The sequence below is a fragment of the Girardinichthys multiradiatus genome, chromosome 2 (genome assembly GCF_021462225.1).
Source record: "Girardinichthys multiradiatus isolate DD_20200921_A chromosome 2, DD_fGirMul_XY1, whole genome shotgun sequence".
NCBI lineage: Eukaryota > Metazoa > Chordata > Actinopteri > Cyprinodontiformes > Goodeidae > Girardinichthys > Girardinichthys multiradiatus.
In genome coordinates, this window is record NC_061795.1 from 47,218,801 (window position 1) to 47,246,558 (window position 27,758).

Genomic DNA, 27,758 nt, shown 5'->3' on the forward strand with positions numbered 1-27,758 from the left:
GACTGGATGGGAAAATTTGTGGTGGTAAAAACATGACAATCCTGGCAGAAACCCTGTTAGAGTAAGACTTGAGACTGAGGAGGAGGTTCACCTTCCAGCAGGACAACAATCCCAGGCAAAGCTACAATTTAACAGGTTGGATCAAAGCATATTCCTCCAGTAGGATGGTCCAGTTAAAGTTTAGACCTGAATCCAATTAAGAATCTGTGGCAAGACTTAAAAACTGACATTCACAAAAGCTCTGCATCCAGTTTGTCAGAGCTTGAGCTATTCTGCAAAAACTGGCAAAGATTTGAGTCTGGTTGAGACATAATCCAAAAGATATACAGTTAATTGCAGCGAGAGGTGGTAGTACAAAGTATTGACCAAGGAGGATTAATACAAAAACACACTGCAATACTCGATTTTTTATTATTTTCTTTCCTTCCATTTCACAATTATGTAGTATGTGTGCGTTGTAATAAATTTTTGTTGGTCTTCCAATAAAAGTCTTTAGTTATAACCTGAGAAAATGTAAAAATGTTTTAGGGTTGTAAATACACTGTATAAAGACACTGTATGTAGAAGCAATATATATTATAATTCATCAGATTTAAGCCACACAGCAATGATGGTTTTGGTCAAATTAAACAGCTCACATAGAAGAAACTGTTACTCACTCAAGAATCTGTAAAGAATTCATATTCCTCAGAGCTTTTACCAAACATCTCCAGCAGTCTTCATTCAGCTGCATCGCTGCATCCAGGCTTGGAAAAAAGGAGTCATAACACTCATAAATAGAACATTGGAGTTTTACATAAAGTTGATAATATCGGAATAACTGAGGTTTTACCAAAGATCTTCCAAAGCAGAGCACTTCTTCAGTGCTTCGAAAAGCTGCAGCCTTCCAGCTGCTGACCACACGCAATGCGACATGCTGCCGTGGAGAAGTTAAAGAGAGACATGGCTGTTCATTTACTCAATGACAGGTGCGCTGTCATTTAATACGCTACATGGAAGAACAACAGACTATTCTGTTCATTGAACACTAACTGATGTGCTTACCTGAGTGATCGAAGGCGGGGCAACAATTTCATCATGGTCTGAGCTGCTGCGTCACTCATAAAAAACCCCGACAAGCTGGAGGTGAGAGGGAATGAGTTTGCATGAGTCGATGTTTTATGAAAACTCATAAAGATCAGAATCAACTCAGGTCAAAATATTTACTGTCAGAGTTAAAGTGAACATTTTAGACATCAACGTATTAAAGATTAAGCTTTCTGAATAAAGGTTTAGTACCAAGAAGGAATGATTTACATGAAGATCAATGAAGGGTATGTGAGGCATTTTATTTTATTTATTATTGCTATGAATGGCCAACTGAGAGCATCACAAGTGGAGCAATAATGGCGTCAGCAGTTGATGGATCATCCAACAGTGAACCAAGACGACCCGACTGAAGACGCATCAGCAGCACTTCACAGACTCACAGAAGTGTCGCCCTGTTGCTTTGCATGAGACTGAGTGGTCATTTAGTGCAACTGCCCAGAATAAAGGGTGTACAGATTTTACCAAAGCCCAACATTGGAACCACGAACCAACAGGTGCATTAGGTGACCCAAGATAAAACACATCAATGAGGGATTGTTGCGATGTGTATCATGTAGGACATATAGACTCAGGTATTGAACTCTGTACAACACTCTGTCATCCTGCACTTCTCAACAACTGGCATTAGCCAGACTATGGGTTCACCTTTCCCTGTGAAACTGCAGTTACCTGCAGGGTAGAACTTTGGGGGGACCTCAAAACCAGGAGACATTGACTGATGATGAGTGCTGTCCCATTGTGTCCAGATCTGAATCTACTGCAAAGCAGCAGTATAGTAGTGGACGTTAAGTGAATTTGTATCACCAAATTACACCAGCAATGACCTTAAAAAGGCAACTGTTGCATCCCATCCATTTGGGCAGAGTTCTAAGGTTTTTTCCAAACTATCAGAAGCTGATCCAGAAGCTCATCATTCAACAGAAAGAAAGTTTATTCACAAGAGGAAAATATTTGACAGTTGCCAACCTTCCCAGTAGTGGACGTCACAGGAAATTCACATCAAGTCCAGAGCACACAGTGCTCAGAAAAATCACAAAAAACCCAAGAACTCCAGCTCAGACTATGCAGGCCTCAGGCAGCTTGTAAGCAGTTTGAGTTTGTGCACAACATTTAGGACAAAAGACTGGATAATGCTTGTCTGGAACAGTGGAAGGAGAAACCTCTTTCCTCCAAAAGGAATATCACTCGGGCTTATGGAGTTGAACCTGAATGAACCATGAGACCTCTAGAATGATGTCCTCTGGACAGATGGGACCAAACTAGAGATTTTTTCCATAATGTACGGTGCCATGTTAGGAAGAACCAACACCTTGTAACAGTCATACATAGTGGTGAAGGGCTGTTGATTTGGGCTGGCTTTACAGCCACAGTTTCCGGGAACTTTAGTCATTAAGTCCGCCATGAAATCTCTGTATAACAAAGTATTCTGGAGTCATGAAGCTTGGTCCAAACTGGGTCATCCACCTTTTCTTTCTTGATGCATGAAAAAACATCCAATAGCTAAAAGGAGCTGTATTTTACAGTTTTTCTCAATTGCTAAGATGCATTTCTCAAAAGCTGCTCTCCTTTTCTCCAAACTGTGAACACAAAACCCAATTTTCAAGCTACATTCACAAAACCTCAAACTCTTCTTGCAAAACCAATCTCTCACCTAAAAGCAGTTCAATCTGTGCTCAAAATTAAAATCTGTTGTCAAATCGTGCCCCGAGTCAACCAAAATTAAAAATACTACTGAGCAGTATGTAAACACTACATAGAAAAATAGAAAATACAATACTCAGGACATGAAGCTGTAGAAATAAATGTTTATTGTTCACTGTAGGCTAAATGCATGTTGCAGAACAAAAAACTTGTGTATTTAGCACTTGCATACAGTAAGCCTACGTAAAAATAAAGTACACAAATATTTAAATGAGAAGTGCATTACTCAGCTACACCTCCCTCATGCTCATACCATGTACAAGAACATGATCAATCACAGTAGCTCTGATTTGATTAGATATTACTGTTCTTCGTTTTCACTGACCGCTTCTAACACAAACTCCTCCTCTCAGCTTTCTATCCATTGTAGTGCCTCACAAACCAGTGCTCTCTGAACTGGCTTATATATGTCCCCTCACATTATTGGCCCCAAGTGTAATCAATTTTCAGTTGTTGTGTTCAACCGGTGACACCTGTGCTTTAACTGTGTGTGACTTTTGCCACCTGTGTTCACCATTACGCAACACAGGTGCATCACAATGGAAATGTGTTGGCAAGTTGTGTGAAAATGGTTTATGGTTTTGCCAAAAGAGTGACTGACTCAATCAGTGGGTTTGGGCCACTGAACATTTGGTTCAGAGAATAGAGTTTAGTGTTTTGGCAATTGAGAAAAATTTTTATCTTTACAGTAATGCAATGCAATGAGAAAATATTTAATAAGGAAACTGAGCTTGTGTTTTAATGCTCACTTTAAACACTGAATGGATGTAGACATCAGGATGACGTGCAAGATCTCCTCAACCACAGAGACAGAACTGTCTTTGATTCCAACACTGCAGAGGAGAACAAGAAGAAACTGTTCATGCAGGAAATATAAAACATGTGATGGTCTGTGGTGTGAAACTATGAAAATGTTCACCTGATAGATGTGAGATTTGGCAATGACGGCAGAAGAGAACAGAGTAATTCAGCTCCATCCACATTCAGTCTGTTATTGAAGAAACTAAGAGAGGAGAGGAGAGGAGAGGAGAGGAGGAGGAGGAGGAGAGGAGAGGAGAGGAGAGGAGGAGGAGAGGAGAGGAGAGGAGAGGAGAGGAGAGGAGAGGAGAGGAGAGGAGAGGAGAGGAGAGGAGAGGAGAGGAGGAGGAGAGGAGAGGAGGAGGAGAGGAGAGGAGAGGAGGAGGAGAGGAGAGGAGAGGAGAGGAGAGGAGAGGAGAGGAGAGGAGAGGAGGAGGAGGAGGAGAGGAGAGGAGAGGAGAGGAGGAGGAGAGGAAAGGAGAGGAGAGGAGAGGAGAGGAGGAGGAGAGGAGAGGAGAGGAGGAGGAGAGGAGAGGAGAGGAGAGGAGGAGGAGAGGAGAGGAGGAGGAGAGGAGAGGAGAGGAGAGGAGAGGAGAGGAGGAGGAGAGGAAAGGAGAGGAGAGGAGGAGGAGAGGAAAGGAGAGGAGGAGGAGAGGAGAGGAGAGGAGAGGAGAGGAGGAGGAGAGGAGAGGAGAGGAGAGGAGGAGGAGAGGAGAGGAGAGGAGGAGGAGAGGAAAGGAGAGGAGAGGAGAGGAAAGGAGAGGAGGAGGAGAGGAGAGGAGAGGAGAGGTTACCTGTTTGATCTTCTCTTTATTCATGTATAAAGATTTTATTACAACAGAATGTAAAGATTTTAATGCTCCACTTAAATAACATTTTAGGTGCACATTACATGTAAATTTAACATGAACCTTATCTATTACTTACCTTATATTTTTAGCCGCTGACTGAGCTAGAAGTGAAAAATCACTAGTAGAAAAAAAGAAACAGTTTAGTCTATTATTGTTTTCATGAAAAATAAGACTTGATCAAAATGTTACCCCCACCCAAAACACCATATAGAAGATGGAGAACAATAAATTAAGTTTTGTGACTTTTATGTGACTTAAACTGGGATATAAGGGGCTAAAATTTTAGAGAACTCCAGAATATTTTTCTGTACGGTGATGACTAAAGTTAATAACATTTATGAAAATAGAAACAAATATTTTATTTCATAATATTTACTATGGCAAGCTGTAACAGAGCACTTCTAATATGAATATGTGTGACGTTTACAGTCAGTACCCGGCTTGGCTCATTTCAGTGCTGTTCATCAGAACCAGCTGTAGTTTGGTGTGGTCAATCCTGAAAAACAAAGTTGATCATGTTAATGACACACATCCTGAACATGCTAACATGCTGAATTTAACATTTGGCCAACGTGTATGTTCTGGTTGTCACCTGATGGTTTGGACGGGTTTGCTGAGCTGCAGACACCGACACAGTAGATGTACAGCCTCTTCGGCGCCGATCCAACATTCTTCAATGCTGATGGAGAGTAAAGAGCAGCAGCATGTCGTCAGTCGTCATGCCGTGTTTCAGTGGTGTAACACCAGCTTAGCATCTTCAATTTAGTAAAAAATAAACTGTGCTCTCACCTGATGGCGCATCCTCTTAGATTTAAGTTTAAAACTGTCACAAAGCTTTCAATCCACTCTGATTCCAGCATGTTGTTCCTCAATCTGTGCAACAATAAAGGCACTGAGGAACTTATTTATTTCCGATTTTACATCTAAATGCTAAATACATTCTAATTTAGAGCAACAATGGAAATGATTTAGTTTCAGTGATTCAAGAAAAATTCTGTTTTTAAAAGTATTTTGTTTTTTACTCTTTGGTAGCAGGTAGTATAAGATACATTGTCAGATATAAAAATTAACAGTGTTTTACAAAGAAGCGATCACCTATTAAAAATATATATTTTTTAAAAACAATGAGCTTTATTATGAAACCTCCAAAGTGTTTTTAAAGTTGAGAAAAACTTACTCCACATTGGTCAAACTGAGACATTTGGACACAATCGTTGCTAATATGAGCAGATGGTCTCGCTGCAGCGTGCTGTCTCTAACACTGGGGGACAAAAAGAAAGAAAAGAGTCAATAAACAAGACTTGATTTCTAAAAGGTATTTATTTAATAACTGTTTTAATACACACCTAAAGCTTGTAATATCAGAATCTAAAATGAGCACTCATAAATAGCTTCAAGGACACAAAGGCATACAGCTTTAACTGTTTTCTGCATGAAAATCACAAAGTTCAGTCTGGACAATGGGGAAAAAAAGCCTGAAAGTTCTGAAAAAAAACCCAGGAACCACAGTTTCTCAGGCAAGTACCACTGTTCACAGAAAAGCCTGTTTTAAACATATTCATAAAATATGAGAGAGACAAGGTTAAACACTGAAAAACAGGGCCAAGTGTATCATCTGTTGAAGGTGAACATGAAGTTGTTGGCAGCAGCAGCTCAGCTGATGTCCGCCTCCAGGAAGGTACCACAGCTAAACACAGAGCCAGACCAGGTGTAGCTTCTAGGAAGAGACCAGTATGTCCTGGTGTCCATACATACGTTTCACATGTGGTGAAGACATTATACAGATAGTAATGATAAATATGGATCTGCACTTCACTGTAATTTATCTGGTAAACCTGATAAACCATTATAGCTACAGAAACCAGACAGATATCTGCTGCAGACTTTATTGACAGGAAGTAAAAAGGAAATAACCCGAAAATGGTTGAAAAATGAGTCTCCAGCAGCTTCAGAATGGCTGCAGATTGTACAGGAAATGTATGTTACCGAGAGACTGACCTTTGCATTGAGACAAAATGTGTAAAATATTAAATATATTATTTAATAATACATAAAATGGAAGCCCTACAAATCCTCTTAATGGTTTTAATTGTCACTATATTGATATGAAAATGTTTAAACCTGATCGCCAGTTCCTGTGGTTGTTTGTGACCTTTTTCACCCCCTCAATGATCATCTCACTTAACCTGTGGACATTTTAATAATATTAAACTGTTAAAAACTAGCATTCATGGCTAATTCTGGCATGTTTTGTAACGTGCATTCTCGCTATTAATTAAACATGGTTCATTAATTCATTGTGGACTTTTTAGAACTTTTGCACCTTTTTCTCTTGATGTGCCACTCAATCTGTTCTTCATTGCTCTCTGTTTTGGTGCTTTTGTATGTCCTTGAAAGTATTTAACACAAATAAAAAATAGAATTAAACAAGCAAATCTGACAGGACTGCTACTTTAAAGGGAAATGTAAGAGCCAACTGATAATGGCTGCTAATAAGTATCATTAACTGATTAAAGGGTTGATTCTGTCTGTCATGATTGGATTTGCTGCTGTAAATTAGCATCCCCAGTCAGTTGCTGAGAAACGTTTGTGGTTCAGGAGTGTCGAGAAAAGCATCTAAAAGTTAGGTAGAATTGTACCTCCGTCTTTTAAACCCAAACACATTAAAGTTAGAAAGATTTAGGTAATCATACAGATTCTCACCTCAGAGTTTTTTCACCTCCTCTTTTTTGTCTAAACCAGATGAGACACCTTTCCTCTTCTCCCAAACTGTCAGAAAGCACAACAGAGTTGCCGGACAAGAAGACAGGAAGATTTCTCGTCCTATTTGTTGCTATAACACCCGAGGGTTTACCTGACTTCCACAGCAGAAACATTGGTGCAGGTACACAGTGTTCTGGCTACATCCAACAGCCCCATCTGGCTCAGTCCGTTCTTACTAAGACTAAAAATAAAGAAATGTCAAAGGTCGGAGACTATTTTTAATCATGGAAAATATTGCGCTCTACAGTGCTGCTTGAGGTTGATTTCAGTGTAAGTGCATCATTTCTTAGTGCTCTCTGCCTAGCCTATTCATACTAAAGGTGCAACTAAAAGACAAATGAAGATGAATGTATCTTACTTAATGTAGCTGCTGACTCTGAGCCTTGGCAGAGACTCCAATAAATGTCTCACTCCCTCATCTTCCAGCTGGTTTCCTGATAAACTGCAGCAGAAAAAGCATAAAACAAGTAGCTGTGTGGTTGTGTTTTCGAGATAATGAGTAAGGATTTGTTTGTTGTGGTTCATACTCGATATAAGAGAGCTGTGGGGCCTGCTGCAGGATATCAAGCAGTCTGTCCAATAAAACAAAGTTATCTCCTCTGAAAGAAAAATCTGTTAACCTGAGAACAGAGACACACAAAGATAAATAAATGTGTTTATCTAACCTCTTCTTGTGACCTAAATCAAAAGAATGCTGTATATTATTCTGTTTTTTATTCACAGTACTCTACAAAAGTAACCGTACCTTATGGACAGGAAATAAACTAGCGTTTCTCATAGTTTTTAGTTTTCAGCCCCTCTGAGTCAAAACTTTGTAGAATCACCTTTACTATAACTACAGCTACAATTAGGAGATATGTCTCCAGCTTTGCAACACATAATTATGACATGATCTAACTTGAAGCTTTGGTCTCACTTCAATACAACACCTTCTTCTACATGCTTGTTGTATCATTTATAACAGATTCTCCTGCCTGAGCTGTGGGCCTCTGCAGCTCCTCCAGAGTTACCATGGATGCACTCTGGATAGTTCTCTGAGTAATGCTTTCCTTGCCCAGCCTGCTAATCTAGGTGGACGTCCATGTCTTGGTTGGTCTGTAGTTGGTCCGTCCTCTCTCAATGTTCAAATGATGGATAGAACAGAGCGCTGTGAGATCTTCAAAGCTTGGAATATTGTTTTAGAAACTAACTCTGCTTTAAATGTCACAACCTTCTCCATGACCTGTCCGCTGTGTTCCTTGGTCTTCATGACGCTGAGGATCTTACACAACTGAATTTATATAGAGATTAAATGAAACACAGGTGGAATCTAATACCTAATTAAATGCCTTCTGAAGTTCTGATGTAATTGGTTGTATTTTTATTTAAGGGTATCAGAGTAAAGAGAATGGAATACAAATGGAACTTTCATCTTTTAGATTTTTTATTTATTTGTAAAAATGTAAAAAATCTTTTTTCTTCCACTTCACATTTGTCCATTACATTGTGCTGGTCTGTCTCATAAAATTAAAATAAAATACACTGAATTTAAGATTTGAATGTGATAAAGTTTAAAGGGTGTGAATACTTTAGCAAACAACTGTATTCACACCCCTTAAAACAACTGTTATGAGAACATAAAGTTGTGCCTATTTGCTCTTTAAAACGAGTTTAGCTGCAGTTTTTGACTACAGTTGAGCCAACCTCACACCACACACATCACCTTCATACAAACCACACCGGCAGTGAAAGTAACAGTTAAACCACACCAGGCTAAATGTGCCTTTTTGTTTCAGTAATAATCGGTTAGTCAGGCAATGAGCTGAGAAAAAACGGTTAGAGAAAGCAGAAAAAAAGGAGCTCAGGGTGTGTGCTGCTGACCTGCAGTTCACTTGTTCCGCCTTAACTTCATCAAAATGAATGAAGGATTCACCCTGTGGACTAAAGAAGAGTTAAAAGCAGTGATTAGCTAAACATCATCACTGACAAAATGGAAAACAAAAAGCCCTGAAATAATACTGATACTGATACTGTGCACCTTTGTTAGTTGTAGCTATAGATGACAAGATTACACATAAAATCTAAAAAAAAACACTTTTAAATGTGTGTATATAGATTCCTTGGTGCACCTAAAACAAGTGAAAGCAGCACCTGAGCTCCACTGATGAGACTCGATGGTTGTCAGGGAAACAGCTGATCAGTGTCAGAGCATCAGTGGTGGACGTGATGCTGTAACTAACACTAAGAACAAAGGAAGAATTAAATTAATTAATTAAATTTAAAGGAAGAAGAGCTATTTAGCAAAAAAAGCTTCAAATCTGATTGATCTGATACTTTCACATATAGGTTAGCAGTTAAAAGCTATAGAAACATTACATGCGTCTTTAGTTTATATTGAACAAGTAATAAGCATCATTTAGTTCTGCAAAATCCAACATTTCCACAGACAGATGCAATTAAAAACGAGAAAAATGCAATACTATAAATACTTTCTGAAATTTACAGTTTTTTTCTATAACATTACAATTTGCTTTCTAGATCTCACAGGTTACTTTCTGGAACTTATAGACTTCCTTTCCTGGAAAATACAAATGACTTAATTCAAAACATACATTGTCTTTTTAGGGGACTGGGCTGTATTATGAGTTTGCTTGTAACCTGATAATTTCTAGATCTTTCAGGTTACTTTACGGGAGCTAAAGGTGACTTTCTAGAACTTGGACTAGACAGTACATTCTGGAACATAAGCTCTACCTTCTGGGACTTACCTCTGAGACTGAGCTGCAATATATGTTGACTTTAGTAACTGGTTCTTTCCAGAGATTAAAATGGTACTTTCTGGAAATTACTGCCTGCTTTCTGGAACTTAAGGATTTTCTTCTTGAAACGTATATGTTGCTTTTCAAAGCCTGTAGGTTAGTTTATGAAATTTATCAGCCTACTTCCCGGAAATAATAAACTTTCTGCAACAACATGGTCTTGTTTGGGACTGGGCAGTATTAATGACTGAAATGACTTTTGGTCTCGTACCCTCCAGAACCTTAAAGTTTCTTTCCTGTGTTCAAATGCTATTTTATGTAAGTTCTGGAATTAGTGCACAGAAAGTTATAGGAAAGTAACCTGAATTATGATTTGTCTTTTGGCTTCCCTGTGGATGTATAAGTCTTACTTTAGTCTCTGCAGCGATGACATCTTTGGCAACACTCTCAGCATATTTTCGATAGATTTCTCAGCAAATGAGCACTGAGTAAACCTAAAGCACAGAAGAATTTAAATGTGCATCTGCACAGTCATGATATTAATCAAAAGCGAGTATATATACAATGATTAGACTCACTCTAACTCCAAACTGAGGCAACACTGGACCAGTTTCCTGCACACTTTGTTTACATCAGATGGTGTCAGGGAGCTTTTGTTAACTCTGAAAAATATAAGAAAAAGCTCCAGCTCTGTGTTTGTTTAGGTGGTTCCAAAGATGCTCTTCATCCATGTTTCAGCTTACTGTACCTGAACAACTTTGTCTTTAGTTTGCCATGGCTAAGATGAGAGAAAAGTAAGCAAAAAACATTTATCTTAAAGGTGATGGAGTGGTAAATATAAACGTTTTTACAGAAACATTGTTTCTACCTTCTGTCAGAGCTGAACTGTAGCATCACCTGGTCTTTGCCTCCATCACTTTATGAACAGAAAAAAAACAATAGTGATTTGCGTCATAAAAATCCTAAATACTGAACAGCATTTGACAGTAGCTAACATGGTTAATAACAGATGATTGCAACATGCGCAGTCCTTACAGTAGCATTGCTTTGGATTTCCTGGTATTAGTTAGAATGAAGGTAAAAAACAAGTTAAGCACCCAGAGGGGTCCTATTTGGACATGCTTTCCTCCAGATGCAGACCAGTGATGGAATTATAAAAGGGTCCATTTGCAAGTTGAATGGGATCAAATTTACGGTTTGCTTGAAAAAGTTTAAAACATTGAACATTTCACAGAGCTCTGTTCAATCCTTCTTTTGACCATGGAAACAGGATGGACCAACTGTTGACCCACCGAGACATGGGCGTCTATAATTGACAGGCTGGGCAAGGAGAGTATTAATCAGAGAAGCAGCTAATAGGCCCATGGTAACTCTGGATGGGCTGCAGAATGAGAATCTGTGGCTAGATTTGAAAGTGGATGTTCACAGACATCCTTCATCAAATCTACATGATTTGAGCTACTGTGCAAAAAAGTATGGGTAAAAATGTCACTTTCTATATTGATAGAAATCTCCCAAAAAACATTGTGCTGTAATTTCAGTGAAAGGCTGTTCATTTGTCTTCAGAGGGGTTAAAGACAAGAGCACTCCATGCTTCCAGATGTTTATTTTGAGAAGAATTGGAAATCTATGTATCATTCTCCTTCCACTTCACCGTTATTTTATACACTGCTCAAAAAAATAAAGGGAACACTTAAACAACACAATATAACTCCAAGTAAATCAAACTTCTGTGAAATCAAACTGTCCACTTAGGAAGCAACACTGATTGACAATCAGTTTCACATCTGTTGTTCAAATGAAATAGACAACAGGGGGAAATCTTTGGTGATTAGCAAGACTCACCAATAAAGGAGTGGTTCTGCAGGTGGGGACCACAGACTACTTCTCAGTACCGATGCTTTCTGGCTGATGTTTTGGTCACTTTTCAATGTTGGTGGTGCTTTCACACTCGTGGTAGCATGAAACAGACTCTACAACCCACACAAGTGGCTCAGGTAGTGCAGCTCATCCAGGATGGCACATCAATGCGAGCTGTGGCAAGAAGGTTTGCTGTGTCTGTCAGCGTAGTGTCCAGAGCCTGGAGGCACTACCAGGAGACAGGCCGGTACACCAGGAGACATGGAGGAGGCCGTAGGAGGGCAACAACCCAGCAGCAGGACCGCTACCTCCACCTTTGTGCAAGGAGGAACAGGAGGAGCACTGCCAGAGCCCTGCAAAATGACCTCCAGCAGGCCACAAATGTGCATGTGTCTGCACAAACGGTTAGAAACCGACTCCATGAGGATGGTATGAGGGCCCGACATCCACAAATGGGGGTTGTGCTCACAGCCCAACACCGTGCAGGACGCTTGGTATTTGCCAGAGAACACCAGGATTGGCAAATTCACCACTGGCGCCCTGTGCTCTTCACAGATGAAAGCAGGTTCACATTGAGCACATGTGACAGACGTGACAGAGTCTGGAGACACCGTGGAGAGTGATCTGCTGCCTGCAACATCCTTCAGCATGACCGGTTTGGCAGTGGGTCAGTAATGGTGTGGGGTGACATTTCTTTGGAGGGCAGCCCTCCATGTGCTTGCTAGAGGTAGCCTGACTGCCATTAGGTACCGAGATGAGATCCTCAGACCCCTTGTGAGACCATATGCTGGTCCGATTGGCCCTGGGTTCCTCCTAATGCAGGACAATGTTGGACCTCATGTAGCTGGAGTGTGTCAGCAGTTCCTGCAAGATGAAGACATTGAAGCTATGGACTGGCCCGCCCGTTCCCCAGACTTGAATCTGATTGAGCACATCTGGGACATCATGTCTCGCTCCATCCACCAACGTCACGTTGCACCACAGACTGTCCAGGAGTTGGTGGATGCTTTAGTCCAGGTTTAGGAGGAGATCCCTCAGGAGACCATCCGCCGTCTCATCAGGAGCATGTCCAGGAGTTGTAGGGAGGTCATACAGACACATGGAGGCCACACACAATACTGATCCTCATTTTGACTTGTTTTAAGGACATTACATCACAGTTGGATCAGCCTCTAGTGTTTTTCCACTTTAATTTTGTGTGTGACTCCAAATCCAGGTCTCCATTGGTTAATACATTTGATTTCCATTGATGATTTTTGTGTGATTTTGTTGTCAGCACATTCAACTTTGTACAGAACAAAGTATTCAATGAGAATATTTCATTCATTCAGATCTAGTATGTTATTTGAGTGTTCCCTTTATTTTTTTGAGCAGTGTATTAGTCTATCCATCTACTCATTGAACGTTTTCATCTGTACCAAATTATACCTAAATCCAACCACTCTTTCGGGTTGTTAGTTGTATTTTCCCCAACTGCCTCCAATGTTTAAATGTGAATTTGCTTTAAACAACCAGAACTGACAGGTTCTACTCTGATTAAAATCAAATATTTGGCTAAAATGTAAATGAGACAATACCTTATGTAAATGTGTGTTAATCTGTTACTGGAGGACAAAGCATCTGCCAGCATAGCCACTCCATCAATGCTGATGCCATTGTCGCTGAAACTGAAAAACCCAAACACAAAAATATGATGAAGCAGGAAACCACAGAGTTGTGTTTGGAAAAGACACTCAGAGGGAAAACATAAAGCCTGTTTGGAATCGGTTTGCTAAGAAAATAACAGCCCTGTTTTTTCCGCCTCACTGTTGATGCAACAAAACCACAAAGAATGAACATGGCTAATATAAGAAGATGAAACATGATACTAAATTCACCCATACAATATAATCCCAGTATTCTTATTCAGTTTACAACAATACCAACCAGTAGACCTAACAACTGACAGTTTGATCAGATAACCTCAGCTGATAACCTTACTTCACTTGTTGGACTTTGTTTAGTCGAGACAGGAAGTCTAACAACTTCTTTAGTCCTTTGTCGCCTAACTTGTTGCAAGACAGGCTGAAATCATAAAATAAAAAGAGTCTGTTGTTAATCTCGGTGTGTTGAGTGGAGGTGTGTTGGTAGCCGTTTTAGAGGCCATTTATGCGTTTTTTTGTGTCTTACTCCAACTCAGAGAGACCAGAGGACGTTCCCAAACTTTTCCAAACTCTTTCCAGGTCATTGGGCTGAAGATAACAGCAGCTGAGGCTGAAAGAGGAAACAAAGTTATATTAATGTTTTTATTATATCAATAATACCACTAGGACAGGGATCCCCAGCTCCAGTCCTCCAGAGCTACCATCTTTCAACTTTTACACACATCCGTCTCCACCACGCCTGAATCAAATGAATTTCTCGTTACCAGGCCTCTGCAGCGTTGAATGACTGAATGCTGGTGAGGGAATTCAGTCATTTGTTTATGGTGTGTTGGAGAAAAGATGCATCTTAAAATTGAAGGATAGTAGCTCTGGAGGACTGGAGTTGGCCACCCCTGCACTGAAATAACCAGAAATGCAAACAAAGGCAAATCACTAAACCTCCATCAGACACAAATTACTTAACCAAAATCAAAGTATAGCAGATCAGGACAACTTACTGCTGAAAAGGTGAAACAATTATCTTCAGGTTAATTACTTAACCTTTGAATAATAATAAAGACCTGTAGCTCTGAAACTAAAGCTGTAAGAGTAAAAATATCTCCATACAAACCACAGAGTTTTAGACAAAACATTTGCAGTCTTTTCTCTCCCTCCAGAAAACACAACAGAAACCTGGGCTGGATCCTGCAGTCTGTGAAGTAAAGAAAAGTAAAGTTAAGGAGCCCGTGATTCGGTTCTGTGGTCTCTGATTACAGCTACTTAACAACTACATTAAACTTGGCATCAGGTGGCCCAAGGATGGCTTAAAAGGGACATATCCAGCTAAATCCACTTTTTTAGCCCTTAAATATATTTATTTGTTTACTGTCTGTAGGAGTGCAGAAAAGTTAACATGAGTCTCTCCAGGTGTTGCGGAGATATCTTTATATTCAGTTTGGGTCATATTTTTCAATCAGTTCAGTTTTCTCTGTTCTCTTTTACCTATTTTGAATTGTTACGTCACAGTATTTGCTGCGGAACAGCTAAACGAGGTCATGAACTTCCTGCTTACAGTTTTGTGTATCCGCCATTTTTATTTCACGCTGCTATTTTGTAGTCCAAGCTCAAGTATGCCAAAGATGCAAGAGGATAAGTCTAAATGTTTGGTTGTTGGGTGTATTAACCCACACAGTTTATTACACCATCCACCAGCATCAGAATGTCTTGGAAGTGCCTGGTTAATTTTTATTTTCATGGAAATGTTCCCACATCAGTGGGGATTTTCCTCTTTGTTTGCGTGAAGCACTTCAAGCACGAGTTCTTCAGCAACCTCCTCCAGTATCAAGGAGTTGCTGAAAGACTTCATCTGATTAAGGGGTCATTTTCTTCTGTCTATGGAAACGATGGCAGCAAAGTGGTAAGCTGAACATAACGCTAAAATGACAGCAAACTTTATTTTAGACAAGAATTTATTGTGTGTATATGACGTCCTGGACATTGCCCTGATAGCCCTTGCTCTAGGTCAGACTTTGGCTCGAATATGTAAGGCTGGATGGACAAGTCTTCAGTTGTTGACATCTTTTGATCAGTTTGGGAATAAAAAGTTTCTGTGCCGTTTGATAATTGTGTCTCTGTTATCAAACTACAAAACTGGCCAAAGGAGTTAAAGAGGAGCGCTCTTTGAGCTGGAGTGGTTGGGGTGTGAAGTGACTCAACAGCATTTAAAGAGACGGCACCAAAACGAGTTGCTCTCAGAGTGACTTCAGAACAGGTAAAAGAGGAGGCTGAGAAGCTACAGTAACAAGGAGTTCAGACCAAAGCATTGAATTCCACTTTATATAGACCACAACTGAATGATTTAAGTGTGAAAAGGAAGGATTTAAAAGCATGATATATCCCCTTTAATGTGATTTTACATCATGGAGGCTGTGTTGTGAACACTGAACGTGTTTTTTTACCTGATGTTTATGTCCGTCACAGAAGGACAGTCCGAAAGCAAAGCAGTGACAGCCACCACACACTGCACTGATGAGCAGCTACCATTCAAGCTGACATGAAAAAAACAAAAAAAGCTCAATCTTGCTGCTTATTTCCACATTTAATGTGTATTTATTGTTTTATTGGATGGTGGTTTTGACTCACATGATCCTCTCAGTGATGCTGAACCTTGGCACAAACTGAGTCAGTGTTTTTAAAGTTTCCTCATCCCACTTGCCTCCAGACAAACTGCAGTACACAAACAGACAATAAGTCAAACACACTGCTTCGAACCAAACCAACCTGGCTTAAGTGATTTCTTGATTCTACCGGTTTGGCGGTTATTACAGTTTTTTCATTATTTACCTTGGTTTTTTTGTCAAGATTTTAAATTTGAAATGCTTCAGTTTACAAAAAAATTTAAAAAGTAAGAACAGTAGAAATCTATAGGAATACAAAGTTCTGCATATCCAAATACGCAAAAATAAAATGCAAGCAAACATGCTTGGACAAAATGTTTCCAAAAATCTGGAAGATTCTCTAAAGAAGCAGAGGTGTGTCTGAGGTGACTTACTCCAGCACAGAGAGGGAGGGGCAGCCAGCCAGCGACTTGCCGAGGTTTTGCATGTCAGCCTTTGTCCACTTCTGATTCAATAATCTAGTAAAAATATTATAGGATTTAAGACGAATACAGCTTTGGGATTGTAGCCAAGTAGTTGCAGTGCAGTTTACATCTATTTACATCTATATATTTATTTATATTTATTGCTAAGAGCAATATCAAACAAATCTGATAATTGCAATAATTTTATTAGTATAGGAAAATTTTGAAAGGTTTTTAACAAAATTCATGCCTAATGTCTTGTTCGATATCAGCAAACCGACAGATTATTTTGGCATCTCCCGTTTAGATCAGTGCCTTGGGGAGTAGATGGATGCACAAACTCTGGTTTGTCCTTGTTTTGTGAGTGTAAAAGCTGCACAGGCCTTTAGAGAACCAGGCAGTGTCTTTCCACTGATGTCTCGTATTAATGTTTATTTTGTGCATTTATTATCATTTTCTGCATTTAAAAACTTTATTTTAGGAGCATAGTCCCAAAAGGAAACTGACAACGCAGACAGGGTAATATCATACCTCACTGTTGACTCTGGCTTAATTTTATGGCTGCAAACAGGAAAACATAAAACAGATTAGAATTTTTTGTTAATTTTATTGTTTTATTTGCTTCACTTGATCATAAAACTCACCTGTTTGAATTAGATTTTTGATGAAAGGTCACTGACAACTCTTTTACCCCACTGCAAGGATGTAAAAACAGTTTACTCCAGACAAAATAGCAACAAATTAAATATTAAGGAACAATGAAAATGCAGTTAATTAATTTATGTAATGTTATAAATTAGCTTGTGAATATACAGATTGATCCCAGAAACATAATGTTAAATCAATGTCTTCTGTTAACTTACCAACAGTGTGTGTGCGTGTGTGTGCGTGTGTGTGTGTGTGTGTGTGTGTGTGTGTGTGTGTATTTTCTCACTCTGCATGAACATGTTGGAAGTTCAAACAAGAAGAGACATGTTCAACAAGACACTCTGCTGCTTTCAAAGAAGTGTTGTTTCGGCCTAGCCTGCATACACACACACACACACATACACATACGAATAAAACAAAGGTCCTGAAGTCTGCTACTGTTATACTAAAAGAATGATGTTTATCAGTGGTGTTGACGTACTTTACAGAGGCCAAGTTTTGTAGTTTGGCAAGAATGTCAGTAATGTGTCTGATTCCTTCGTCTTGCAGATTGTTGTCACTAAAACTGAAGCAAAAAGTAGAGAAGCAACATTTAAACCAGTATTGCATCATTTCTGGGTGACCTCAGGAGCTTCTTATCATCTGCCATCCAAGTTTAGAGCTTCTATGAGATAAATTATCTTGTGCACAAGAAACATACTTGAGCTCATTGATGCTGGTACAGTTTTGCAGACAAGAAGCCAAACTCGCAGCCCCTGCAGCAGTCAGACTGGCACCACAAAACCTTGTAAAGGAACAGAGGAATTCTGAGAATGGAATATAACTTCAAATGTATTAAGTACAGTATAAAGCAAAAACATGGACCATACTCAAGCTTTCTTAGCGTTGTAAATCGAGGTAGAACGGAGGAGAGTTTCTCTGCAAACTTATCACCATACTTGCGACTGCGAAAACTGCAATAAAAAAAAAAAACGTAAACATCAACAGTTTGAAAGTATCACATTAAAATATATAATAAACATTGTTATAGTATACTTGTGTTGTTAGAAGTTTTTTAAATATTTGCATATGAAGTCAGCCTTTGACAGCAATGAGATAATGACTCTGGATCCAGCCAACAAGAAGGTTGCAGACTTTGGCTGCATTGTTCCCTTTTATCTATGATCTAATTTCCTTCATGATTACATGTGCTTGAACATTGCTCTCCATTTGTCAGGATATTTAATTTCTGCTTTTAAATTTGCCAAACCTTGTTTGAAACAGCAAGTTCAAGCAAGTTCTGTAAGAAATTGTTTTCTTTTAGGACAAACTTGTTTGTGTTGAAGCTTCATAACTCTAAGAACAGAATAGAATAGTCTTTATTGTCATTGTATTGGGGGGTACAACAAAATTAAGGGTGCTCACGCTGGGCTCCCATACACCACAGAGGGATAGACAAAAAAAATAACAAGGCATTTAAGGAAGTTGTCTCTTAAAATAGAGATGTGATAGATGAAGTGTAACATACACTGCAGAAGGCATGATATGTACAACTGATAATATCCACTACATAATATGCTGTAAACAGTGAATTTGTGCAAGGAGGTATATGTATAAATATGTACATATGTTGCGTGGCTATCAGAGGATGAAATGATAAATAACAGTTACAAAGTGAATAAAGTACAGTCAAAGGATGAATAAAATTAGAAATTGCAATGTTACAATTTAAAGCAGCTGTGGGGGTTAGTTGTGTAAAGTCATGTTAACTGCAACTGATGTTAACATGTTCCCGCTGCACACCTGTTAGATTTAACAATACTATGGCCAAACCTTGAAGTGTCATGATGTGCGGTTTGTGGTAGGACCAAAGTGCAGAGAAGGTTCCAGGAACCAGCATAATGAAGGTAAGAAGAGTTTTAATTATCCTTATTCGCACAACAAGGTAAGCAAACCGGAAGTATGACATGCTCCAACCAGACCAGAGCACAGAATGCCGGATTTAAGGGTATGGTACAGTTATAGAACCAGACACGACTGAACAACATGGAAGACAATGTTAGGTATTATTTAGTCAACTCAGAGGCAAGAACGATACAGTCAATTTACTTGCAAGGGTAGCTCTGCAGTACGGACTACAAAGTGTTGGCACCCTTCTCTCTTTATTTATACATGCTTGTTCACACACAGTTCAACAAACATTCAGGGTGTGTGTGTGTGTGTGTGTGGGGGGGGGTCAGAAAGGTTAGGGTTCATGTGTCTTGATTTTAAACAGAGAGAGGGGGTGAGGACTCGGTACCAGTCCCTAGATGTTGCTGATAAAAGCATAACTCATTCCTCTCCCCATCTCCCTTTCTGTGACATGTATGGAGGGAAAAGCACTTAGAGCAGACATGAGTGATAAACAATACAAAAGTTTTCAAACCCTAACAGACAACATAAGAAACCAGCGGGGAACAATGGAAACTAAAGAGCTTAAATACAAACGAGGGTGCAGGGAGAACCAATCAAGAACAAGACCAGATAATTAGGGGAAACTCAGGACAGGTGTGTAACAGACTGCAGGAAGACAGAGGGAATGACACCAATTATTATAACATTATAACACAAAACAGAAGGTAAACACAGACTAAACCAGGTTTGAAATAAACAAAGCACAAACTAATACACAGACAGATCCTAACATGAAGCGAACATGTGAAAGAAAGTTTCAGCTCCAAGATGACAAACCAATATTTCCATCATACTAAGTTCAAAGTTCGGTTTGTGGTTATAACAAACGGTATCTGCATGACTTCAAATACTGCACTGCTGCCTTATCATGCATCCCTGTGGGAAATCTTTAATTCATTTTATCATCAGTGTCTTTTATTGTCCTTGTAGCTCGGTTTAAGATCTGTGAAGTGTTATAAACAGGCTTATTTGTTTTACAACCCATCTGATCATTCCTGATGAGGGCCAGAATGAGTAGAAAGAGCAACAATAGGAAAACATTTTCATCTAAATGTAGCTGCACACACTGAGGGCCTGTGAGGCAAATAAAATCTAATTTAAATACAGCTAAAGTCAAACAGGTGGCAACTAAGTAAAAGAAAGAAGTTGTCTGTTGAGAAATCACAAAAGTAAAGCAGTTGTTTCTTTAGTATTAACTAGAACTGTGCAACTTCTCTTTAGTCAGGATCAAGCGATTATTGTCTATTGCATCTCGGTGCTGCGTTCGCTGCAGTTGATCATAGCATACAGACTGATACACTGTAAAAATGGGTGGGATTGTCTGGTCCACTGATAAACTGGTTCAGATCCTATCTGGCAGACCAGGACTATTTTATGTCATTTGGTAATTATTTATCAAAGCAAATGAAATAAATTTGAGGTACCTCAAGGCTCCATTATTTTTTCCCTTTTTTTTCAACATCTACCTGATACTCCTAACTCGGATTATAATGTTATAACATATCTTACAAAATGTATGCTAATTATTTCCACCCTTAAATTTTCCGTTACAGCCCATAACAGTAACTGAGTCAGTGTATTCAAAATATCAGCGAGTGGATGTTTTGGGTCAGAATTTACTACAGATGAATCCAGATAAAACAGAAATCATTTGGGTATTTTGGTCCCAAAACTGCTAGGTTAGAGATTAAAACTGTACAAAACATCACGAAGCTAAAGGCCACAGAGTAAGCAAAAGAACCAAACAACCTAGGTGTTATCATGGACTTGGTGTAGAACTTTAACAATATAAAGTCTATAAATAAATCATCCTGTTAACATCTTACAAACACCAAAACCAGAATAAAAGGTTTCTTATGAGGACATAGAAAAAACGGTACATGCTTTTGTTTTCAGTACGTTAGGTTATTGAAATTGTGCCTTTGTGCCACTTTTTAAATTGCCGCACTGGCTCCCTGTTTGCATACGTTTAAAATGTTGTTAATTGTCTCTAGGGTACTGAATGGTCTTGGGTCCTGATGTATTTTAAATCTTGTGATTGGGTATGAGCCATATAGATCCCTCAGATCATCAGAGACTTAAACAGAATTCATATTTTAATAAAGAACAATGTTTGTGACCAGATTAACTTTAACAAACCACCTCTTATTGGGGTAACAATAAATAATTGTGTCAGAAAATATCTATTTTTTAAAATGTCCCATTTGAGCACAACTTTTGATCGGTTTTATGCTGCGTGATCAGGCTGTTACACGCATCTGTTAAGTCCTGTTTTTATTCTGAGAAATTTTCTTTCTGACCATTTAAAAAGCTAATTTTGTTTAAAAAAGCAAAGTCTTCACATGTTAACAAATGACCGCATGAGGTTTTGTCACATGATGCTTTGTTTAAATAAAATCAGGATTAAAAGTATCAAGCTGATAATGCTTTTAGGGCAGTTTTTGTTTTCTGATGACAAAGACAGAAATATCTGTGTTATTATACATTCTGAGAATAAAAAAAAGGTGTCAGAGACCAGATTACAAAGACTAACTCTTAACACCATACCGATATTAACTGATTTATGATGTTACATTTAACAATCTCTTGTTTTCTAGGAGATTTTATCTAATGAAAAACTAATAAATGAACAGAACAGTTCACTTGTAAATGTTGCATTCACTAGTTTAGTTTTAATCTTTGAGAACTGAATGGAGCTGTAATTCTGTTCATGTGTTTGTGAACCCACCTGAGGTGATGAATGTACTGACACCTGGACAGGGCATCTAAACACTCAAGCTCCATCGAACAGGCACCGAAGTCCAAACCAACAGCATTGTCAACAGCTGAATTGACCACAAATGCCAGAGCATCGATATCACTGGGTACCAGCCAGATGTTTCGCAGCTCCAGGATGGGTCGCACGCTTACAACCTGCTGAGCCAGTTGTCGGTTCTGGCTTTCCTGAACACAGTGACAAAGCTGCAAAATCTGTCAAGGCACAAGAACAGAAGTTCAGGATAAATAATGAAAATTTGAATCTTGTAAATTAGGTTTAGATTTTTTTTAAACCACCTTTGGTCCAGTCAGAGTGGCGCTGTGACACAGAGCTTTCATTAAATTTAGTACGAGGGATTGGCGTTTCTCGACCCAATTTTGGGCTCCTTTTAAACCCGCTGCCTTGGCTACAAGAACCAGAGCTGGAATGCAGTCTGACGAAGCCAGACCGCATACGTACAGGTAGAGGGAATCAGTGAACACCGTTTTCTGGTCAGATTTAGTCGTCCAGCGGGTTTTCAGACTGAATCTGAGGGAGCAAACAGATGGTAGCAACTTTTTAACTTTGATTTTAACAGAGGTACACATCTAATCAATTTTCGACAGTAACAGGTTTACACTTTTTAATCTACTTTAAGCATCTTCATGTTTCTTATCCTTCTGCAAAACTTGTAACACAAAGCTAAAGGTAAGGAGGTCAGTGGGTCGAAGACATGGCTGATGTATTGGAAAAACACACACTCTCTTTTCTGAACCAGAGTAAGTAACAACAGTTTTGCATCAGGAAGCAATTGTTACTTGCAGCCTACTTAATGAATTATTCCTTAATGTGTGTGACAGAACTTTTTTAAAATGTATGAAGAGCACCTGCTGCTTTACAATATCTCTGCAGGAACATATTTTACATCCCAAGAACTCTGCTCAAATTCTTCAAAACACTGAAATATTAAATCCTAACTTTGTTTTTGTGAAAATATCATATTTGCCACATTGGGAGGCAGAATTTTCATTTGGTTGCTGTTCACGAACTGCACCAAACTGAGCAGAGAAGGATTGTATGTCGTATAGTTGGGTTCCAAGTAGTGACTGTGCAGCACAAAGAGGAAGTAGGGATGTAAAAGAAGCGTAGAAATGTAAGCCTTCAAAAACATTTAGTGTACATCCCAGATAGTCAAGATATCCACCACTAATGCACAGCTAAAATTAACACCAAAAAAAAAATGTTTTTCAGTATCTCTATCAGAACGAAGATCTGAGCAGGTCCAACATGGAATTAACTTTTAGTTCCTTACCTCTTCTTCAGGTGTGCATCACTAACATCACTGCTTGTCATGATCCTGAGTGCAGCCAAAAACTCCTGCACTGTGAGATGAACGAAGCAGTAAGCGTTGACGAGAAATCCATCAGGATGTCTGAACTCCACCTGGCAGGAAGACCAAACACCGTTTTATTTACAGAGCCACAAAAATGTGGGGTCTAATGTTGGTGAATGATCTCAAGCCACGACACTGGAGTCAAAAAGCATTTTAAAGTAAATAATTTATGACATGCTGAAGATAACCTCTGTAACAAAATAAACACTAGCTTACTAAGCTAATTTTAAGGTTTTAAAATAATAACATAATTACTGTAACTACAACTGTTAATTTCCCTTATTGGTCATTATTTTGCTCTTACAAGCTCATCCACTTCCTGTAACTAATTCTGACCACCAGCCAAAAAAGTAGCATCAACAATCACAAGGCAAATAAGATGTAATGACAAAACTAACGAGAAAAGAGTCTTTAAAGCATAATATGGATTAAGGAAAAGGAAAGTACAGAGGAAGGAAAAAGTGTGGTAGGAAATGCTGCAAAAGCATCAGGGATAACAGAAGCCTTCAGAGGATTGGGGAGCTTCTCAAGGTGTGGACTGTGACTGGAGTCGGACTTTAAAGAGCCATCAAACACAGCTGGATCCAGGACATGAGCTACACCTATCTAACTGGTCAACAAAATTCCCTCTACCAAAGCAACCTGTGCTTCCTGAACATATCAACAGAGCCACAGGCCCACATTGCTGCATTATAAATTTGTTTTATTGGGATGATGCAATATTCAAATTTTCTAAGAAATTTAATTTTGGGTTTTTATTATCCTGAAGCCAGAATCATCAAAATGAATAACAAACACTTAAAATATATCACTCTCTGTGAAATGAGTCTATGAGTTTTACTTTTTGCATTGAAAATATGGTAAAACATAGGTAAGTGCAACCATGTCTGACCTGTGAGAAGAGTCCTGTCTTGACTGATAACTCTAAAATATGCTGAGGAATGTCTTCTTCCAAAAAGATTATCTTGCTCTCCTCCAAACCTCTCCATGCTAGCCAACTGAGCTCACACAGCTCAGCCGAATGCAGAGCACTCCATGCAAACTCAGTACTGAAAAACAAAACGTGGAACAAATATGTTCATTTGTATTTCATTTACCATCAGAATTATATAGACTAAGTGTAGTTTTATATAATAATTTAACTCAACATCCTAAGTTTTATTTTAGCGGCTGAGCTTTCTAATACTTACCTCTGAGGAAATCCTGAGGTCTCTGGCCTGTCATTTCCTCCTCTTTGGTGAGGGTGTTGGCTAAGAAATGCAGCAACAGCAGTGAGGTAGATCTGAGTCTGGGTTGCAGGGATTTGTGTTAATGTGCTTGATAGTGATCTTTGTGGTTGACTCTCTCCTATTTCTAGATCTTTTTTTGTTGCTTCAGCTCCGTTTTTTTCCAGCATCTTGTTTTCTTCTGTATCTCTGCGTTGGTGCAGTAAATGTTGCAGAAAGATGCAACAGATGTTGCAGAGGGCAGGGAGGGTGGACATGGCAAGGAGATGTCGACTGGAGAAAAGAACGTCTGCTGCATCTGCTCCAAGATTTCCATCTGATCCATGAACATTGGAATTGAGAAACTGACAAGTTAAGGAGCAGTAATGTTTAAAGTACTACATGTGTTCCCACTTGCTAAATCCTATTTGGTCTACTTCAGCAGGAACATTTCCAAAAATATTAAACTGATTTAAGCCACCATCTGTAAAAAAGCTGCGGACCCGTAGTAGTGAAGGTTGGCAGATATTTTCCCTTGGTCAGCTTTGATCAATGATCAGCACAACAAATAACATATCTGAATGTTTCTTAAATGCAATAAAACTAAGAACTCCTGCCGATTTTAGTGTAGAAACAGCTGGACTGGTGTAGTAAAAATCAGATAAAGGTTAGGGAGATATGCTTTGAGCCAGAATGATCTTGTAATTTCATCATTTTCCTTCTCAACCGAAACTCTCTAAATCCTTTGTGTGTTTTGGCTGCTTCTTGACAACTCAAAGCTTCAGCTCCATCAACAGATTTTCTATATGATTTAGATCTGCAGACTGACTAGGCCACTCCAGAAATTTCCATTTGCATGTCTGTTGTTGTCTTGTCAGTGTGTCTTGACTTATTGTTACGCTATCTTTAGTGTTCTAATTCAAGATTTTACAGTAAATGTTTCCACCTATGTTGCTATCAGTGGAATTGGTGTTCTTCAGGTCATACTCAGTATTTCCCTTCCTGCAAACACGATGGGTTGAGTTGATGCAAAGAGCTCGATTTTGGTCTCACAGCACTTCCTCCCAAGCTTTCTATGAATCACCAATGGTGCTCCTGGAAACTGTGGTCCAGCTGCTTTCAGATCATTCATCATCACCAAGCTCCTCCCATGGGTGCTGATGCTTAAACGCTGTCATTATCATTCTCAGCCAATGAATCAAGACCTTGCATGGAGCTCCAGACTGAGGCCAACTGATGTATATTTTATTTTCTCCCATTACTGTCAGCATCTGCCATTTTGGACTTTGTTGTGGTTTTGTGTTTGTTTACTTTTTCAGCTAGATGTTTCTATTTCTTTGGGTTTAGTAGGTATATTTGTTTATTCCTTCTGTTATCCTGATGTTAGTTTTGCTCTCTCTCCTGCCTCCTAGTTTTAGTAGTTCTTTCTCCCTTTGCCCATAGTTCCCTTGGTGGTTGCTTTCTCATTTATGTATTACTTAGAATGGTTTTCTCCTCTGGTTGTTATTATTATTATTATTAGTACAGTTCTCTTTGCTTTTTTGGGTTTTCTAGTTTAGTTTCTCGCTTAGTGTTTCTTTGCTTGTGTACTGTTAGGTTATTTGTTCTTACTGCATTCTTCTAGTTTATTAGTTTCTTTTTCCTGTTCCTCCCCTTGTCCTTAGATCCCCTTCAGTTATTATTTACCCAGAGGTTTGTTTCCCTTTAGATTATTTGTCCTCCCTGATTCCTTATGTTTGTTTAGTTCTATGTGTTTAGTTCCTCTCTGGCAGTTGTAATAATTGGTTATTTCCCTTTACGTTGTTGGTGGTGTTTTAGATTGTTGGGTGTATTTGGTTTTCGCTTCCCTGCTCCTCCTTGTGCGTTAGTGTTTTATCTTTAGATCACCATTGGTCACCATAGTAACCATTTATTCCCTCAGTCTCCGCAGCCAGTTCCCGCACCTGTTCCCACGTCTCCTCTGATTACCTTAGCTTCCTCTCATTGGTCTACTCTCCTCCTCTCCCTGCTTATCTACCTGGTTGTTCTAATTATTCTCCGTTGGTTCCTCCCATTCACTACCCTCTTGTGTTTTCTGCTGGCTTTATGTTTCCTCATGGGAGAACTCATGTAAGTTTGGAATCTATTCATGTAAAGCTTTAAGAAACCTTGATTAAAGAAGTTTGCTCTCATCATGCTGCTCCCCAGTGAGGTCTGCATTTTAGTCCTCTACAGCCACAGACCATGACAATTACCTAATAAGCAGCCATCACCTTCACACCAAGCTTCTAGCTGATGTTCCTGGAGCCCAGTCCAGCCTTGTGCAGATCTATGATTCTGTCCCTAATATCCATGGGGTCTTTGGACTGTTCATGACAATAGAGAGGTTGGACTTCAGTAAATTGTTACTGTGGATTGGTGTGCTTTGTAAGAAGTTAGGTCAGGGGTCATGGGTATCTGTAAATGATAAGCTGATTGATTTGTGTGCAACATTGTCACATAACTAATCTATGTGAGACAGAATTATTCCTGTGTTGTAGGAAGCAAACACTTGAAAATTCATGGTCAACTTTTATGCAATGCAGTTTTTCTGATTTTTTTGTTGATATTTTGTCTCTGCATTTAAACCAAACTTCTTAAAAAATCTGCTGGTGATCAAAACATTACGACTGCGATGGGGAGACTACAGTCGCTGATTCCTTATTGTAGTCAGCAGCCAGGACCTTAAAATGTCTTCCCTCCAGGAATAGCCTGATCAGTGAGGTTACTGCAGTTTTCTGTCCTGTTTTTGATTCTTACGTTGCTGTAGACTGTGCTCACAGTCAGCTCACTCGTCAGCTGTTCAATGCCACCACAACTTCATTAGAATGAAAAAAATAAAGATTACCTTTTACACCAAAGAAGCTGTTGACATACTCCTTGATTTCATGGTGGTCCCACGACAGCAACTGCCCCACTTTGTCCGACAAACCGTCCAAATCTATAACATCGCGTAGGCGACATGTGACCAACACGGTGCTTCCTGCAAGAAGTCGACGGTTCAACAACCCAGAGATGAGGTCTGCGACAGGCAGAGGCTTTTCTATGTCCAACAGCTCATTCCGAACGTTCTGTCTCTTTAGTTTTTCCTGAAACTCATCATAGCCATCCAGCACCCAACAGCTCTGCTCTGGATTGGAAAGGAGGTAGTCCACAATGGCTTGCTGCTCCAACAAAGATAAGAGAAAAACTAATTTTATTAGATATTTATTAAAAACTTATAAAGTTTACTGGTTTGTCGACTCAAGCATCTGTTGTACAATCTGCTATTTATGAGTCAACCCTAGCAATTAATAGCAGTATGTTTTCTTAAATGTTATT

The 27,758-nt window shown here is 39.1% G+C and overlaps 1 protein-coding gene across 2 annotated transcripts in view; it reads right to left on the reverse strand.

The window, feature by feature from the left end:
* Window positions 1-27,758, reverse strand: part of nlrc5 (NLR family, CARD domain containing 5) — a 48,159-nt gene that overhangs the window by 8,419 nt on the left and 11,982 nt on the right. Inside the window, exons 7-45 of one of the 2 annotated variants that reach the window (XM_047385375.1) lie at window positions 27,286-27,601; window positions 24,405-24,756; window positions 24,107-24,263; window positions 23,134-23,264; window positions 22,139-22,370; window positions 21,813-22,054; window positions 18,022-18,105; window positions 17,853-17,936; window positions 17,634-17,717; window positions 17,439-17,528; window positions 17,149-17,199; window positions 17,036-17,065; window positions 16,475-16,558; window positions 16,066-16,149; window positions 15,882-15,971; window positions 14,555-14,635; window positions 13,970-14,053; window positions 13,781-13,864; window positions 13,378-13,467; window positions 10,809-10,856; window positions 10,689-10,718; window positions 10,519-10,602; window positions 10,351-10,434; window positions 9,333-9,422; window positions 9,063-9,122; window positions 7,730-7,822; window positions 7,561-7,644; window positions 7,294-7,383; window positions 7,143-7,208; window positions 5,617-5,700; window positions 5,229-5,312; window positions 5,032-5,118; window positions 4,876-4,935; window positions 4,516-4,557; window positions 3,710-3,793; window positions 3,540-3,623; window positions 1,045-1,119; window positions 833-916; window positions 660-746 (exon numbers count right to left, since the gene is read on the reverse strand). In XM_047385375.1, the coding sequence (XP_047241331.1) occupies window positions 660-746; window positions 833-916; window positions 1,045-1,119; window positions 3,540-3,623; window positions 3,710-3,793; window positions 4,516-4,557; window positions 4,876-4,935; window positions 5,032-5,118; window positions 5,229-5,312; window positions 5,617-5,700; window positions 7,143-7,208; window positions 7,294-7,383; window positions 7,561-7,644; window positions 7,730-7,822; window positions 9,063-9,122; window positions 9,333-9,422; window positions 10,351-10,434; window positions 10,519-10,602; window positions 10,689-10,718; window positions 10,809-10,856; window positions 13,378-13,467; window positions 13,781-13,864; window positions 13,970-14,053; window positions 14,555-14,635; window positions 15,882-15,971; window positions 16,066-16,149; window positions 16,475-16,558; window positions 17,036-17,065; window positions 17,149-17,199; window positions 17,439-17,528; window positions 17,634-17,717; window positions 17,853-17,936; window positions 18,022-18,105; window positions 21,813-22,054; window positions 22,139-22,370; window positions 23,134-23,264; window positions 24,107-24,263; window positions 24,405-24,756; window positions 27,286-27,601 (3,950 nt within the window). The remainder of the gene's footprint in view (window positions 1-659; window positions 747-832; window positions 917-1,044; window positions 1,120-3,539; window positions 3,624-3,709; window positions 3,794-4,515; window positions 4,558-4,875; window positions 4,936-5,031; window positions 5,119-5,228; window positions 5,313-5,616; window positions 5,701-7,142; window positions 7,209-7,293; window positions 7,384-7,560; window positions 7,645-7,729; window positions 7,823-9,062; window positions 9,123-9,332; window positions 9,423-10,350; window positions 10,435-10,518; window positions 10,603-10,688; window positions 10,719-10,808; window positions 10,857-13,377; window positions 13,468-13,780; window positions 13,865-13,969; window positions 14,054-14,554; window positions 14,636-15,881; window positions 15,972-16,065; window positions 16,150-16,474; window positions 16,559-17,035; window positions 17,066-17,148; window positions 17,200-17,438; window positions 17,529-17,633; window positions 17,718-17,852; window positions 17,937-18,021; window positions 18,106-21,812; window positions 22,055-22,138; window positions 22,371-23,133; window positions 23,265-24,106; window positions 24,264-24,404; window positions 24,757-27,285; window positions 27,602-27,758) is intronic. The other variant, XM_047385380.1, reaches the window with a different exon arrangement.